At 51.0% G+C, this 16913-nt stretch overlaps 1 protein-coding gene across 1 annotated transcript; it reads right to left on the bottom strand.

The window, feature by feature from the left end:
* Positions 1-4041: 4041 nt before the first annotated feature.
* Positions 4042-5019, bottom strand: FOXB1 (forkhead box B1). The gene has a single exon (XM_012521485.1). The coding sequence runs from the start codon at positions 5017-5019 to the stop codon at positions 4042-4044; it is 978 nt and encodes a 325-aa protein (XP_012376939.1).
* Between the last annotated feature and the right edge of the window lie 11894 nt (positions 5020-16913).

The following is a 16913-nucleotide window of genomic DNA, read 5'->3' as shown; positions in this document are numbered from 1 at the left end:
CATGACCTAATATAAAACCTTCTCTCTACAGACTTGCCTAGACTCTCCATTCTCCATCCTCTCCAGCCTCACCCCGCTCTAGCTCCTGACTAGATCATGCTTCTAAGACATAATCAATGTTTTCACTCATTTCAAAGAATTAAACTCACTGCTACAATATGTGTCTTTCTGAGGCTCCTTTGCTAGTCCTGCTCCTGTGAGTCTTCAGGCTTCTTAAAACCCCCAAACCGGGCAACAGGAACAGAAAAAACTTTTGCAGCTTCTCCCTTGAGAAAGTGTGCAAAATTCATCCATTGTGTTGGGGATTCCCCCCAAATCACAGAGAGAACTATTTAAGAAACACAATTTCAAACAGAATGACATTAAAACAAAAAGTAACAGTATAGCCAAGGTTCCAAATCAGCCCCTTCCCCGCCCCCCCCCCCCCCCCCCCAGAAAATCAATACTGCCCAAATTTACAAAATAAAAAATAATATTACTTTTCTGGGCTCTTAGGATAAGACTGAGCACATACCTTCCCACTACATGGTGTTGTCTCTTCCAGTTTTATTTTAAAGCTGTGTGTATTGACTTTGGACTTGAGCCAGGTGAAGAGATTTAACATGACAAAGAGAGCCATTGAAGGTATCATAGTTATAAACTTCCTTATTTGGGGGGCACTTCAGCTAAAACGGGCGTCTCCAAGCTGGGGGGTGAAGGGGGACTGGGGTGGTGGAGTGGGGCAGAGGAATGTGTGTTTGGGCTGCCTTTGGATTTCTGATCAAGGTCAAAATATCATCAATGGATTTTTCACTTCACTCATTCAACTTGGTCTGAGAAAAGATGCCTGCAATGGTGAAAGGAAGGCTCACAATGCCCAAGTTATTTCATTCTCTGCAATACACCATGACGAACTTACCAACTGAAAAGAATGTTTTCAAACTCTGAATTGAAATCACTTCTTTGCTAAATATCAGACATAGGATCTGTATCTTATTTGCCTCCATGTATTAAATGTGTGTATGTATACATCTCTTATCTCTAAATTCTAGTGCCTATTATAAGTGGAATAGTTTACCTGACTGTCTCAGCTGACAATTTAGAAAATATCTGGGGCCCTATGTTATTCCTTCATGCTTCCTTCACTCCCATTTCGAACTCAGTGTGTTAATATATTTGATAAGATTAGAATATTCCAAAAATGGCCTTACTTTTATTTTGCAGGAAATGGTGAAAAGGTATTTAATTTTTTAAAATGTGAATGATTTCTTGTTGAGAACAAAGTTTCAGGAGTTTCCAAACCCAGGGTATATAAGTTTTCTAGGCTTTCTTTAGTTGATCTTGTTGATATAATTGTGAATCGGGCTTGATGAATGAGTTTAGTTGTCCCCTGTCTGACGAGCTTTAGTAGCTTCATGCATTTTAATCAGTCCAATGATTCATTTATTTTCCACCTTTTTTTTGGGGGGGGGGGGGCTGTGTGTGGGATCCTTCCTTTTTAAAAATTGGTCACAACAGGATTAATTACCCTTCGCATTAATCCTAATTTTTTCAGATGGTCCTCTAAATAAATAAGGGTTGCAGACACCAAAGATTCTCCTCATAGAGTATAGTGACCATGATGTCTGCTTTTTTTTTTTTTGCATTGCACAAGGGGCTCTTGTTGAATCATTTTATACAGTAAAGTGTTAATCACCATTTATGTTTCTCTTTGTCCTGTAACTTCATTAGTTGCATATACACTTCACTCTTGAATATTGTGACCCCTTCAGTAAAGTTTCAATTAGCCTTCAGCCATAAATTCTTGGCAAATTTTAATTCTCTGCAAAAATCTGAAGAAAAGCAAATACTTAAGAGTCAAGCATTTAAAGTAATTTAATTCACTTCTTTAAAATAAATGCATCAATCATTATTTTCCCACATGAAGGAGTGTAAAGAAATAGGTTCAGTTCAAAATGAACAGCTTCCTTGACATGTATGGTGAACCTTTAGGAAATTCCTGAAAAAGAAAACTTCGACAACTGCAATGATTTAAAGGAGCAAGGAAATGAATATTCACTCCATGATGCATCATTATGTGTGCATTGGGTAAGCAAGTCTGTTTTTACTTTTACTCTCTTGCACCATCTCAACTCCCTTGTTTTTACTTTTAAAATCTCCATTTCACCTCTACCTGATGCCTACATAAGCCTTACATTTATGGGTGTTCTATATTTTGTATGAGGTCTATTTGAAGATAGAAAAAAAAAAGTAAAATACTATATATTTTCTTCCAACAAGCGTTCCTTTCAGCACTACACCTGTGCACTAATCTATAATAGAAACAGTTTGTTTCCTCTTTCCCTATGCACAGATACCTTCCTGAGTCGTTTTGAATAATTTCTCCCCCAAACTGCAAGTGCTGAAGAGGAGGGTTGACTCTTTTCAAAATAAGATGTGAAAAAGACCAGACTACTTAGACAATGTATGGCGAAAGCATGCTTAGGGAAGCATTACATATTTTTTTGTAAAGTTATTGTTTGTGGCACCTCTCATAAACACACAAAACTAAAATGTGAATTTACATATTTTAATGAGAAAATATTATTTAGACTAGAGTCATAATTTAATGTAGACACCTTTTTAAAATCCTTTATCTTAAAACAGGCATGCTGGGAAGAAGAACATCAATATTTAAAATGCCATGCTAATTCTGTACAGGGAGGGAGAAAAATGAAAGGTAAACATTTTACAGCTCTGATGACACTACAACTTTTTTTTTTTAACTTAAGCAGGTCACACCAGAACAACAGTTCGTTTTCCAGCAAATTACCTAAGACTCTAAAGGAATATAGCAAACAAAAGTGCATTTTACACAGTGTATAATCATTCCTATTCACAAGCATTTACATCTCTTTGCAGCCCTTTAGCTTCTTGGAAAAGTTCTGGTAGCAAACAGAAAGACTTGTCCATGGGAGAACCGTTTGGTGGCATTCCCTTCATCTTACCAGTCGGCTTATCTAAGTTCTTCCAGGGTTGCCCTTGGCGCTTTCTTAGTTTGGGCTTATTTTATTTTCATATTTTTAAACAGTAAAATAAATAGCTAAGAAGGTCTTTAAGTAATCGGAAAGTTAACACGCCCATTAACTTTCCCCCCCACACACACACCCCCTTCCCTCCTCCCCTAAACCTGGCCAGAAATGAAGAGTAAACATTCACATGACAACAGGTACTTGTAAAATGGGCTGTGCCCGCTCGCCCGCCTGGCAAGACAGATTCAAGTTCACTGTTTACATTTTACCGGGCGCTTTTGTAAACAATACAAGGCTACTTGGAGTTTTGTTTTGCTTTTGTTGAGGACAGGCGTCTGCTTCTCAGCTTGGCAGACTCTTCCCTGACTCCCAGCTTCTGGAGCCTCCGGCAGGAAACAAAACCCAAAACAAAACAAAACAAAAATCCTCCTAAGCCCAGGAGGCTGGGCCGCAACCCGGGGAAGCTGCGGCCCGCCCAGACCCTGCCAGACGGGCGGAGGCGAGCGGGGTAGGAAGAGTCGTCGTCTCTGCCCGCAGCAGATTTCCGAGACGTGCACCGAGCCCCGGCCTTCCGCCGCGCGCCCGCAGCCCTGCGCGGGGCAGTCTGCTCAGGAAACCTCCGCGGCGGTTGCTCTGGTCTCGGAACTGCGCGGAGTTCGCGGCTCCCGACGCCGAGTCGCGCCGATAGGGGCCGAGAGCCGAGACGCTGGCGTGCGCCGAGGCGGGCGGCGGCGTTTCCCGCGGCCCCACCCGCCTCTTCAGCGCCGGGAGGTGCCGCGCCCGGGTGCCCGCGTGGCTCGGCTCAGCTGCCCCCGGCCTTCCCCTCTCGTGGGGGCCAGGGCAACCCCCGCGCGTCTCCAGGCTCTTCTGCAAGTTCGTGTTTTGTCTCCTAGGTCCAAAACAAAGTTCTCGCGAGGGAGAGAGGGTTGGCCGCAGGTGAAATGGACACGTCTGGGTGGCGATCCCAGGTCGGGAAGGGCTGGTCTGGGAGCCGGGGCAGGCGAGTGAGCTGGCGGGAAGGGGAACGCGAGGAGGCGCCGGCCGCTCCGGGTCAGTGCACGGCCACCGAGTGCAAGGCGGAGGTCGGGCTGGTGAGCGTCTCGCTGGGGGTGGCGGGGCTGCTTTGGCTGGTGGCAGTTTGCGAGGACGTGGGGCTGAGCGAGGGCGGCGAGTTTGAAAGCAAGGTGGGGATGGGCGCGGGCAGCGCGGGCAGCGCGGGCACGGCGGCGGGAGTGGGCTTGATGGGCACGGGGATGGCGGGCAGCGTCTGGCCCGCCGCGTGGCACAGGGGCTTCAGCGGCACGCCGTAGGCGCTGTAGTCCCCACTCGCCATGGAGATGGGGGTGGTCGAGTCGATCATGCCCGCGGAGCCATACACGTGTGGCCAGCCCGTGCCCAGCGAGCTGCCCATGGTAGTCAACTGGTTGGGGAGCGGATAGGCGGCCGGCATGGGCTGCATGGCCGAGAAGGCCAGCCCCCCGGGCATCTTGTACTCGCGCGCGATGATGTTCTCGATGGCGAAGGGGTGCTTGAAGCCCGAGGGCTGTGCCACGCCGCCCAAGTTGTAGGCGGCGGCGGGCATCTGGGGCAGGTGAGTGCCGGAGGCGGCGAGCGCGCTGAGGCGCAGCTTGGCCTGCTGCTGCAGGTACTGCGCCGCGTCGGCGGGCTTGCTGGGCGCCAGGTGATCCGATTTGAGCACCTTGAAGCGCTTGCGGCGCCGCAGGAAGCTGCCGTTCTCGAACATGTCCCCGCAACTGGGGTGCAGCGCCCAGAAGCTGCCCTTGCCGGGCTGGTCCGGCCGCCGCGGGATCTTGATGAAGCAATCGTTGAAGGAGAGGTTGTGGCGCAGGCTGTTCTGCCAGCGCTGCGTGTTCTCCCGGTAGTAGGGGAAGCGGTCCATGATGAACTTGTAGATCTCGCTCAGCGGCAGCATCTTCTCGGGCGAGCTCTGGATGGCCATGGCGGTCAGCGAAATGTAGGAGTAGGGCGGCTTCTGGTCGCTGTAAGTGTTGCGGCCGGGCCGAGGCATTTTCTTGCTCGCCCTCTTCTTGCTCTGCGTCCGCGCGCGCTGGCGGGCTGCTGGGATCTGAAGGGAAGTGGGGCGGGGCGGGGTGGGGTGGGGTGGCATAAACGCAAAAAACACCGCGAGGTCAGCCAGACCAAGTAACACACTTCGCGAATGTCGAGTAGGGGCTGCGGCGCTGAAGCGGCCGACACCCGCGCGCTGTCGCCAGCAACTTTGCGCGCAGAGCCGGGTGCTGCCAGGGGGTCGGGGAGAGGAAGCCGGCGAGCAGCGCGACGATCGCAGGGAACTAAACCGGCCTTGGAGCGCGGATGGGGGCAGGGACGGAACCGAGAGCTGCTCACCTTAAAGTTGCTCCAAGTTGCGAGCCAGCATCCGGGATGGCGCCGCAGCTCTCCGCGTCCCTCCCGGACCGCAGCCGCGGCTCAGCGTCCCGGTTCGGCAGGGCTCGGCGCGCCCCCTCGGCCGGGCAGCTCAGCCCCGCAGCGCCCCGCGCCGCCTGGTCGCAGCACCCCCGTGCGCCCCGCGGGCGACCGAGCTCGGCTGCGGAGTCACCGCGCGTGCGGTGGCAGCGGCTGCCTTGGGACTGCGGAGGGCGCTGCTGTGGGCTCCGCGGCTCCTCTGAGCTAGGTGGCTGCCTCCATGTCCTCCTTCGAACCATCTGATAGTTTTAAGCGATGACAGGAGCAGAAAAGACCCCTGTAGCGGCGCTTCATTAATGTGCCACTTCTTAGCTATCATATGACAATCGCCTTGGGAGGAGGAGGAAGAGGAGGGGGAGCGGGGGCTGCAGAGGGAGGGGACTGAACGAGAGGGGAGAGCCTGGCCAGCTCTGATTTCTTTCACACCTATTTACATGGACACCTTGGCCAATAGGAATCACTTCCAGCTCAAGACTGGGCGAGGGGGAAGAGCCTCGGCCACCGGCGGGGAGCGGGACGCGCTGACCCGGGTGCGCGTGTGAAGGTATGAGGAGGCGGCGGCCGCTGCGCGGGGAGCCAGGCGACCACTCGCTTTCACAGACGGAGCTGCCGCACTGACGATGTTTGACATGGAAATTGCTTGGCTGGGGTATTCTGTTTGCTATGCATTGTATTAGGTTTGTATTGTTAGCTAACTTCTGGTACGGCTTTCACTTTAGACCCTTTTCCTACGCCTGGCACTACTCGGGATTGTGGCATGGGTTATTATAATGAAAATACACCCTCCCCCTCCCCCAGTCGTCCAAGAGGCAGGCTGAAGTTTGATTTTACCTTCCTAAACTGCTGTCTCAGCTCTGCACAGTTGGGTGTGTCGCTTTGAGGGGGAAAAAAAATGGGGTTAAAACATTTTTTTAAACTTAAAGTAAGCGGACAGCCTGGTGAAAGAGCACCTTTCGAATCTAAATGAATTGGCCAAATTTTTAAAATTAGATTTGTGTATCTGGGCGACTAGTCAGTCTTCATTTTCAAAGTCTGCCAGGAATTCGGCTGGACACAGGATGCAGGCGCTGGGGGGCTGGGGCTGCTGGGGTAGGTGGTGTGCGGACTTTGGGAAGGCCTGAGTTTGACCCACTTTATCACCAGATGAGCCGTCAGGTTTCTGGCTTTCCGCTTCCCCAGGTGGTTTGAAACTTTAGAAAGCAGGTGTTTCCTGGAACTTTGTATTTTACAGCGGGGACTTTCTCCCCCCCCCCCCCCCCCTTTCGCATAGGGTGGGCTTGTTTAGGGGATAGAGAGAACACTGCCTCAAGTCCCGCTAAAGGAGCAGTACCTTCTAAGATCTGCAAAATACTGATGAGTTTTCCTCCTTTGGGGAGGAGGGAGGAGCGGGGATGCTTCTCGGGTCACCCCCGCCTGCTGCAGGGGGCAGGCTCCTTTGGTTCGGATTTGTCTTGGGAAGGTTCACTGAATTATTATTATTATTTATTATCATCATCATCATCATCACTATCATCATCATCACATTGCTATGGAATAACTAGTGAGTCCATCCTGCTGGCTTGAAAGCAGTCTGTGAATAAGTTCTCACTAGTTTTCTGCACATCCCCTGATCTTTATGATTTTTATTCCTTTAGCCCACACAATCATCTCCAAAGACCAAAAATGTGAGCCTCTTTTTTTTCTTCAGGAAGTGTGTGTGTGTGGGGGGGGGGGGTGTTGTTCTAGGTGTGGAGTCTAGATATTCAAGTGATATTAGAGCATTTTTAGTGGAGCTGTTGGGGTTAGCATTAAAAAATATGTAGTACAGCTCGCACACCCACACACACAACCCCATTAACCACAGTTTCGGAGGTGGTCAATAACTCACCAAAACGTAACTTAAACACGATGAATTTAGGAGATTAAACAATTTCATTAATATTGAAATGGCTCCAGCCTCTGGGCTGCCTCGCTTGAGATGCAAGCGCACGTTTTTCAATATTAACAGAAGTGCTTGAAGAAAAGAATAATGTCACCTTCTTAATTCGGAAAAAAAAAAAAAAACAGGAGGAGGAGGAGGTGGGAGCGAGGGGGTGGGGGAGAGACGCTGACCTGCTCTGGGGGCACAGTTCCAGGACAGATAAACCGTCCCCAGATAAAACAGTTGGACCCAGGTGGAACCTCGGCCGCGCTTCGGCCGGAGGCAGATGTACTAGCCGGAGTGGCGCGCTCATCAGCCCTTAACCAGGTGCCTCGATTTGGGGGTTACTTGGTGCGGCCTTGCTCGGCTCGGGAGGTCCTGGGGTGGGAAGAGCTGGAGGAGCCCGAGGAGCCGGGGAGTAGGAGAGACCCGCGATGCAGGAATTGTGGGGAGGGTTCCTGTTTCCCAGAACGGAAAGACGCCGGGCCACAGCTTTGCTGCTGCAGACAACAGCCAGCCTTGAGGTGCCACGGAGGGGGTGGTTTCCCGTGGACCCGGCGGGAGCGCTCCAGGAAGGAGAGGTACCAGCGTTGACACCTCCAAGAATTTTTAGGATCCTCTTAGCAAATATGCGCATCAGTTCACACAAATATAGAAACAGGTAAAAGATTAAGGGTGGCTGGATAGGGGATGTGGAACAATGAAAGAGTGAAAGATCAGTGACAGGAAGACAGTCTTTTCTACCCAGTTTGTGAGCGTGTTGAGGGTGGGGGAGAGGAGGGAGAGAAGTGTTTTCTTATTTAAACAATTGGCATTTTGTTGCCGTGCAAAGGGCCATTGTACGGCTGTCGAAATCATTGCTCAGAGTAAACAGAAGATTAACTAAATTCTAAGAGTGGAAAAGTTCGGGATAAAAAAGAAAACGCAAGCTGGAATAAATCTTTGTCCATCTCCCCGGGAAAGTTGTCACTACTAAGTTTCGGACGTGAGAGGATACAAGGAATTCGAGACTGAGAAATCTTCAAAGTTTGGCAGGATGGGGGGTGGGTGGTGGTGAGGAGGAACATTCTCCATGGCCAGGATTAATTAAGTAAATAGAAACTAATAGCACAAATCTGCCATGGGTGGGGCAGGGAGTTGTGAGGTGCAGAGAGATTCTGGTTTAAAACAAATGCTTTGCTACAAAGTTGTAACTTATTTCCCGCTGGAAATCTACAAAGCCCGGGGCGGGGTGGGGGGGGGGACGCGGAATTTGCATACTATTCACAGCGTTTTAAGACTCGTATTATGAAGAGGAGAAGGGAAGGAGCACTTTGCAGAAATCTTGAAAAGTGCATGAGAGTATTGCACAGAACCCAAGGCAAACAGAAAGCTTTGGGTTGGGGGCACACATTCGACCCAGAGGCTTAGGGAGTTGTTGCGAAAACTGTATAAAATACACATAAGTCAATTATACCCATGTGCAAACCCAATGGAAATCTCTTTCGTGCAATAGCCATTCATCGCCTCCGCAGAGCCCACCACCGACCACCTTTCTGCTTGGAGGGTTTGCAATAGCCTCTTTTCCCACAAGCTGGACCACACACGGCTACAGATTTCGTAATAATTTATGCTAATTTCCCTCCATAAATCCACAATTCGCTTCAGTGGCACCCGGGCTGCTGAGGGAGTAAAAAGGAGACAGTGGGGTGACAAATACAATATTGATTTTGATTCCTTCTGTTGTCAAGCAGGTGTGTGTGGGTGCAGGGTGGGGCTGGGGCTTGGGGGCGGAGGCTCCAAGAGAACCGAGAAAACCTTTCGGAGCTTCGGTCCGCATCTCCATCCACACTCCAGAAAATAAAGCGTCCTAGTTTGTTAATATTTACCAAACACCGACCGGAGGTGGAAGGAAAGTACCCGGCAGCTTCCGAAAGTTTCCAAGGCGTCAATAACAATACCCGCGTTTCCCACTTTGGAAAGTCAACTCGGAGCTGCCTGGAGAGTTTACAGCTCAGCCTTGCTTTGCCCCCTCCTTTCTCCGTCGGGTTCCCCTCTCTCTCCCAGAGTTTCCCTCCCGCCCCCAGTCTGAGTCCCTCCCTCCCTCCCTCCTTTCTCCCCCGCTCCTACTGCATGCCTGTCCCTCACCCCTCTTCTCACTTTTCTCCTCTCCACCCCACTTCTTTCATCTTTTCTTTCAAATTGGCAGGGAAAGGTACCGGGCCGGGAGAGGCTGGTTCAGAGCTAGGCGCGCAATGTACTTTGGCTTTTAGGGCCTTGCGCGTCTGCCCCGGCCCCTCCCCACCTCTCCAGGTCCGCTCCCGCATTTGCCCAGTGCGCTTCTCTTTCTGGGAACCCGCGCTAACGCACCGCGCGGCTTTGTCCCATCGATTATTCTTTACCAAATCTACACTTTGGTGGAGTGAAAGGACTTAGCTTTCCCTTCTAAAACAAACTCTCTCCGCCTGCCAGCGGTCAATTAAAAACAAAAATCGTCCCAAGTGTTCTGGAACACTTTGTCCCTGAGATCTGTGCCCCCACCGCCACCCCCAATGCGTCCTGGCGTTAAAGCACTGGATCTCGGAGCCCGAGGGAACACTGTCAACGAGTTTTCTCCTCCGGAGGACAAGGGACCGCACGCAAGTGCGGGTTGGCGCGCTCCAGAGACTCGCGCCCGGCGGCGCGCGGTGTCAGAGGAAAGCCATCGGCCCTGACTCTCTCCCAACTGCTCCAGGACCCTGAGCCTGCACTGCCCGACCCTGACGGGGAACGTAACTGTCCCAGGGAGAGGGCGGGGCCTGGGACACACTACCGCCTCCCGTGCCAACCTAGTCAAAGGACTCTGCTCCCACCTGAGCACCCAGAGCGCGGGGCAGCGGGAGGAGCGCGCCTCTTTTTCCAACGAGGGGGAAAGCATGTGTGCCAGGGAGCAATAGAGCCATCTCTTTGGTTGGTTGGTGACTGAGTTACATGGGTTTGGGCCTTAACTAATAGCAAAGAGATTAAAAAACAAACTTTTGATGAGTCGTATATTGCTTAAAACCAGTTCTCCCCTCCCTGTCCACTCTTGGTAGGTTTTAAGAAAGGCAACAGTCTCCACCTTCTGTCTACTCGTTATTTCCATCCAGTCTTGTGAGCTCGACTTAAGCCCCTGTTGCCCGTTCCTTAGCCCTGGCCAGGCGAATTTACCGGGAGCAGTAAGGCTTCTGGCTGTGGCCTGGGCACTTGGTGGAATTTCAAGTTTTGCTTGGGGTTTGGGGTGTGTGTGGGGGCGTGGGGAGTGGCAACAGCCGGTCACATTTTAACTATGTTTCCCAAGCAGATGAGGCAATTTGGAAAGCATGGAAGCCCCGGTTTTCCCTCCATCTCAAGTACAAAACAAACAGTAGTCAGCGTTAGGTGCTGGTCCCCCTTGTCCTCCATCCCCAAGAAGTGCCAACTCAGGCCCTTAGTGAGCAGGCAATTTCGATGGCTTTGAAAACAACTCTTTCCCTGCTCGGCACAATGCCCTCTCTTTAGAATCACTTTGCCAAATACCATTTGGTCTTTTCTTGGCTGTGGTTTGTCCTGAGACCTCAAGGCTTTAAAGTCTTAGTTTCCAAATTGAATCCCTCCTCTGCACAAACAATTGCATAGCTTCAAATTGGGCATTACCAACGCCACAAATGTATTTGTCCAAAAAGCTATTTGCAAAAGGTCGGTGGAAGGAGTTTTTGTTATTATTGCCACACTCTCCCCTTAAGTTTTGCTCTGCACTGTGTGAAATAGAAGAGGCCATTCAAATCTATTATTATTATTATTGGAGGAAATATTGCTAAAGCCACCTTGGTATTGAAGGGATTAACTTGCTTTTCTCCCAGCCCCTAACTCTGGGGTTAAGACAGCAGTAGATCAACTGTATAATGTGTGCACTGTTCGCTCATTTGTACAAGCAGAACAAAGGTTGGACTAAGCCAAATTGCATTGCACTTGTGAACCGAGTCCCGATGTGAAGTATCTTTTACAGCGGGGGGAATGAGAACAATTTTGCGTATGTCTAAAAGGGAATAACAAAGCCACTTTCTCGAGCATCTCAAAGTGAAGTAGCGAGGCGTGACATTCCCAGGGTGAAGAGGGACAAAAGCAGGGTCAGGGGGATGAAAAAGAGAATCAAACAGCCACTTTCACATGTCTGCCCTCAACTGCTGCACCTCTCCATAATAGGAAACAAATGTTGTAAAAGGGGGGATTGCTCCCATTCATTCAAAATAGCAAATGATAGCTAAACAACATTGTCAAAACTGAATCAACTTCTGTGCAGTACCACCCAGAAAAAGGTATTGTGCTTTGTTTAATAGCAGGGTGGAGCGAAGGGTCTGTTTTCAAGGGGGGGGGGGGGGGAGGGAAGAAAAACACCCTATACTTTTCATATCAGTTTTCTTTGGAATTGTTTGTTCAGGTTTTTTTTTTTTTTTTTTTTTTAACATCATTATCTCTGGCTAGGCACCTACTCTTAAAATGTTACTTTTGGGGAGAATTTTGGAAAAGCAGTAACAGGAAGGTAATTTTTAGCTTAGTGTTACAAAAGCTTCCAATAAGTGAAGGAAAATGCTTTGATTGTGTTATCTGGAAAACGTAGAGTATTGGTTGCCGTCGAATATTGAGGTAAATCGTAGACAGTTCTTTGCTCATACACAACCTTGAATAAAATCCTATTCTGTGGGAATTGCAGATATCTAAAATGAAGAATATTTTATATCTCTAATATTTTCTTGGTGCATGCCTCCCGTTTTAATATGTTTTGAAGCCGGAGAACCTGTAAGTCTGCAGTCGTAAAACCTGGCGCTTCTGCTTTGTTTGCTCAGGCTAACGGGGGAGGCGAGCTTAACCGGGACGGACGTGTGCGGTATGTGTTTTCTTAATGGCAGAAGCAGGTTTCGCTGAAGACCGCAACAGCCTTCAGATGTAATAACTCGCTGTGTTCCTGGGAAGGTTAAAACTATTTGATTTCTCTCTCTCCGCAATCCTCTCTCCTCCCCCCCCCCCCCCCTTGGCCTTTTTGTTTTTTTGTCTCCCTGTGTCCCCCGCTGAGCTGCCACCCACAAAGCGAGTTTGAAAAAGAAAGAAAGAAAAGAAAGAAAGCGGCTGATCCTCGCGGGCCTCCCCCAGCTAAGAAAGGCTAAGAGGCGGGACTTGGCAAGGCCTGCAGAGCCCGGGACGTTCGCCCCTCCCTACCCCCCAGCAGCCGGGTCCTTCCGCTCAGGCTGGTCTCACCTGGGACCAGCTTCGCCTCCCGCGTCCCGGCGCGGGACAGCGCCCCCCGCGCCGCGCGGCGCGGCCTCACCAGGGCCCTGCTCCCGCGCCCGCGCAGCGCCGGGATGCGGTTGGCGGACTCGCGGCGGGTCTCAGTTCACTAACAAGCTGCACGGGAAACCGGGATTGTCCCGGCTTGCCCACGCCCCAGGCATCGACTCATCGCTCTCCTCCTTCCTCTAGTCTAGTTCTTCCTCTCTCCTTCCCACTCTCTCCTTTCCCTCCCCATCCTTCACCCCTTCTTTCTCAGACTCCAGTTTGAATTCCCGCGGCTCTTTGGATACCAGATTTTAGGGACCGCACACTTGCTGCCTGCCAGCGGCTCAGCTTGTCCCGGGTCCACATTGCATTTCCTATGTACCCAAATAGCCTAAGCACCGTAGGAAGGAAGACTGGAGGGAGGAAGGGAGGAAGGAAGGAAACAGAAAAGCCAAACACCCCCCACCGCACCCTGTCACCGGTGGGTGGGCCGTCAGCTAAATCAACTGGACCGTTCAGGATCGCTGCGGTTCTCAGGAGACTTTGGCCCTTCGAACTGTGACTGACCTCGTTCACCACCCTCCCCACCCTCGCCCCAGCACCGCAAGCCTAGTTAGCAACACGTCCCCCGACCCCGCCCACCATTACCTTCACGTTTACTAGAATTTCTACTAGGAAAGAAGTTAGGAGATTCATAATGTGCACAGCCATATTTCCCCTCAAGGGCCCCTCCGTCTCCATCTTTTGGGTAAATCTAGAACCATGGAGCATTTAATAATTCCAAAAAGGCTAATCCAGCAGGTGACTCTCTTTGGAATGATAATCATTTATTTACGGTAGCCATGGCGATGAGATTGGTGGGGCTGATGGCCTCCCTCAACTAAGGTAGGCAGCTCTTCCGCCCGTGCCGGCAGCGAAGAGAAACTCTCGCTTCTCACTCCACTCCCGAAAGCACTTCGGGTTCCTGGCGTTTGTGATGAACCCGAATCCCTGGAGCGTGGGGAGGATATCGATCTTTTCCTTCCATTCGTCTACCCGCTTTTCACCTGTGTTTTTTTTTCTTTAATTGCAATTTTTAAAAAGCTACACACAAACGGGGTAAAATAGATGAAGCATACATAGGTCCTCCCCCTTTCTCCACGTCCTGTACCCCTTTCAAAGAGAATGAAGACGGCCGTGGGTCTCAGGCCCTCCAGATCTTTGCTAAATTGTTAGCAACTTAGGTTTTCCTTCGCGTCCGGATTCTCGCGACCTGTTGATGACATCGAGTGGCGGAGCGCGGAGCTGCTCGTGGAAGTTGGTTATGTAAACTGCTTGTGTATTTCACATTATCATCACGCTATCTGGAGGCAATGTAGATTTTCTAAAGATCTAATGAATAAACAACCAGCAACTGCTGGCGGTGTAATTTACATTGTTAATGCCTACATGTGTATAATAAATATGCATTTGTATGTCTTCAAATAAACTCTTTTTAGTTTCTAACCTGTGGTGATTTTTTTTCCCCCCAAAAAGAAAGGGGAGGGGGTGGTGGTGCTCGCCTTTGCGAGGAACGCGAGTTTCACTGATCTGGATCTGGCGAAAATGGCTCAGTGCGTGCTCACGGGTCGGCAGGCAGGGTCTCCCTCCACCTGCGGAGGTGGGCTCAGGCTAGGATGCACCCCGGCACTGAGCTCGCCAAGAAACAGAATTCGCCCGGGAAAGTTAGCAACGCGGGTTTTGGGGGCCGCGGCGCTCCCTGTAGGCGTGGGATCCGGGAGGCCGAGGACCGTAGCCACAGGACCCGCGCGTCCTCCCCCAAGCAATCGCCCCCCGCAGAGAGAAGTCCCAGCGACTTCTCTCAGGTGGCAAACTGGGTTGGGAGAGTTGGGGGTGCGGCTTCGACAACCTCAGGGAAAAGTTTCCCTGGGAATTTCCTGACCGAAGACGTTTCCCTGCGCGCCTCTGGAGACAGCATTGCGAGGGGGCAGGAAAGAAAGGGGGGGCCCCGTTGGGCCCGGGCCGCGGCCCCTGCGCCACTCTCCTGCAGGAGAGCAACGGCGCGGAGGGCAGCATCCAGAACTCCGACGCCCGTGGGAGCTCCCGCCGCCCAAGCCGCGGGCTTGGCACCCAGCCTTGCCACTGTTTTCAGAAGCCGAACGCCCTCCTTGAGCGTCCCACGCCGCTTTTTTCCAGGCTGGGCCCGGACGTTTGATATCGCGCCCCTCCACCAACTAGGTGCCACTTTCTTAGCGCGCTCGAAGGCAAATGTCTCATCTTGCCCCGTCCTGGATCTGGAATACATTATTTTAATTAAGTCTATGGCGATTTACTTTCCTCTGAGATCTATTCCACGGTGCAATTAGGAACGTATTGGTGCTAGCTCATATGAATATTCAAGAGCGTGTCAATTAATTAGCAGACAGAGGAATCTCATTACGGTGCTCAAAACCCTTTTAGTGTTAAGCAGAATTAAGGGGGGTATTTGGCAATGCGCTGGATTAGTGAATATTTTACCGTGCACTCTTTTAACTTCATTATCATAGCACTTACACTACTCTCTGGTTTCATTAATTAAATTGCTCATTAATTTGTCCAAAAAGGATAAAAGTTTGAACGTGCTATACAATAACTTGGAAAGTAAACTTTCGCCCTGCTGGGTCTTCGCTCCCGGCCAGCAAAGGACAGATGGCGCTTGCGTAGCCGCAGAGAGCGAGGCTCGGCGGTGCTCTCGCGCCGCCCGGCAGCTTCGCGGGACGCAGGCTTTCGGGCTCCCGGCCCTGGGGGAGCGGCGGGGTGTCTGGCTGGGCGAGTCACCAGCGCTGAGCAACCCGCTCGCTTTCTGTCTCTCGGGATTGGCCTGGAAATCTGAGCTGTCCTTCAGAACGCAAAAAAAGGAGACCTCTCACTGGTCCCCTGGAGTGGGGCTGACTCAGCGAGGAGCGATTTGGCCAAAGTCCTGGGTAAGCTCGCGGCGGGATTACGGTCAGCGCGCCCGGGCGCCTCCGCCACCTTGCTCTAAGGCTCTGTTTCCCAAAGGCGCGCGCAAATGCGCTGCGTGAGCCGACGGCCGCAACGCCCCCTAAGGGCCTACTGAGCGCCGCACCTGCACCCCGCGCCGCCCCGGCCTCTGCCGCAGCACCGGGGGCCGCCCCTCAGGCATTATCCAGGTTCTCGCCCACTTGTCGCTCACACTCACCTGCACCTCCCCCACTCTCCTCCAAAAGGTTAGAAAGACAAATATTAAAATTACGCGCACAAAGGGAACCGCTAAAGAGATCCCAACTTAATATGCATGTAAAATTAATTAGCTGCATTTCGTGACATCAAAATAAGTACCTGGGAAACAGAACACCTTCTGGGCATTGGGAACATATGCTGGAATTAGAGTTAATTGACTAATTACATAAATTAGGCATTAATTTTGCAACACATCAAGTATAAAAGATATCTCAATTAATTGTGCATAAATTAGCAGGTGTAAAGGGGCGGGGGTCCGGCCAGAATCCCGATTCTCCGACCTCCCTGCTTTTGGGGCCCCAAAGCCGGCAACGTGGCGAGCACTCGAGCCTCGACAGACTGGCCGGCTAGAAGACACCGACATCTGCCCTGGGGGCCGCTGCGCGCTCGGGCTGATGACCCCCGGCAATCGTTATTGCGGAGAAAAGCCCCCACTCATTAAAATCAATTACGTGTAGTTAGATTGATTAGCTTTTGTCAGAAAAAAAGAGCGGAGCAGACCCTCTCCCTAGCTGCCTCTCCTGCTCCTACAACAAGCCTCCCACCTCCACCCTTAGCCCATCCCCACCCCCAGCTCGAGTTCACCTCAGCAATCGCCGAGCTCGTGCGTCCACCCTGGTTGGCTCTCCGTATCCCTCGCCATGGAGGTCGCATTTTCTGGATCCGACGTTGGCTCTAGGCCACTTTTCGAACGATCCGGACTCAGAGCTGGCGGTGCTGGACGCTTGGATTCTCTTGGTGGTCTGCAATCCTCCGAGGCTCGCCACCACTCTAACTCCTCATCCAGGAAAGCAACTTCGAGGGAGTGGTGTCAAGTGATTTGAGTCTTTTCGATTTTGAAGTGGGTGAATTAATCTCCAGGACCTAAAATCCCAGTAAATAACCCATGTGTTCTCCTTGAGGGCTGGTTTGTCAGGGCGGGGAGCGCCCCTCCTCATCTGGATATATAATTTCCCTCCTTGATGCTGATGAAAGAAAAGAATGAATATAAGATGGGTGTTCCGTTTAAAAACTTTGAGCTCCTTTTTTTCATGAAGATTCCCTGGGGAACACACTAGCAATGCCCCTTCAACAAACCACCAAGTACAGTGTTTGTTTTGCCTTTAAAA

The sequence above is a fragment of the Dasypus novemcinctus genome, chromosome 3 (assembly GCF_030445035.2).
Source record: "Dasypus novemcinctus isolate mDasNov1 chromosome 3, mDasNov1.1.hap2, whole genome shotgun sequence".
NCBI lineage: Eukaryota > Metazoa > Chordata > Mammalia > Cingulata > Dasypodidae > Dasypus > Dasypus novemcinctus.
Note: the sequence above shows the minus strand (reverse complement) of the source record. Positions and strands in the feature narration are given on the sequence as shown.

Bases quoted from the DNA above. Each gene is read 5' to 3' on its own strand.
- FOXB1 (XM_012521485.1), bottom strand. From the start codon at position 5,019: ATGCCTCGGCCCGGCCGCAACACTTACAGCGACCAGAAGCCGCCCTAC.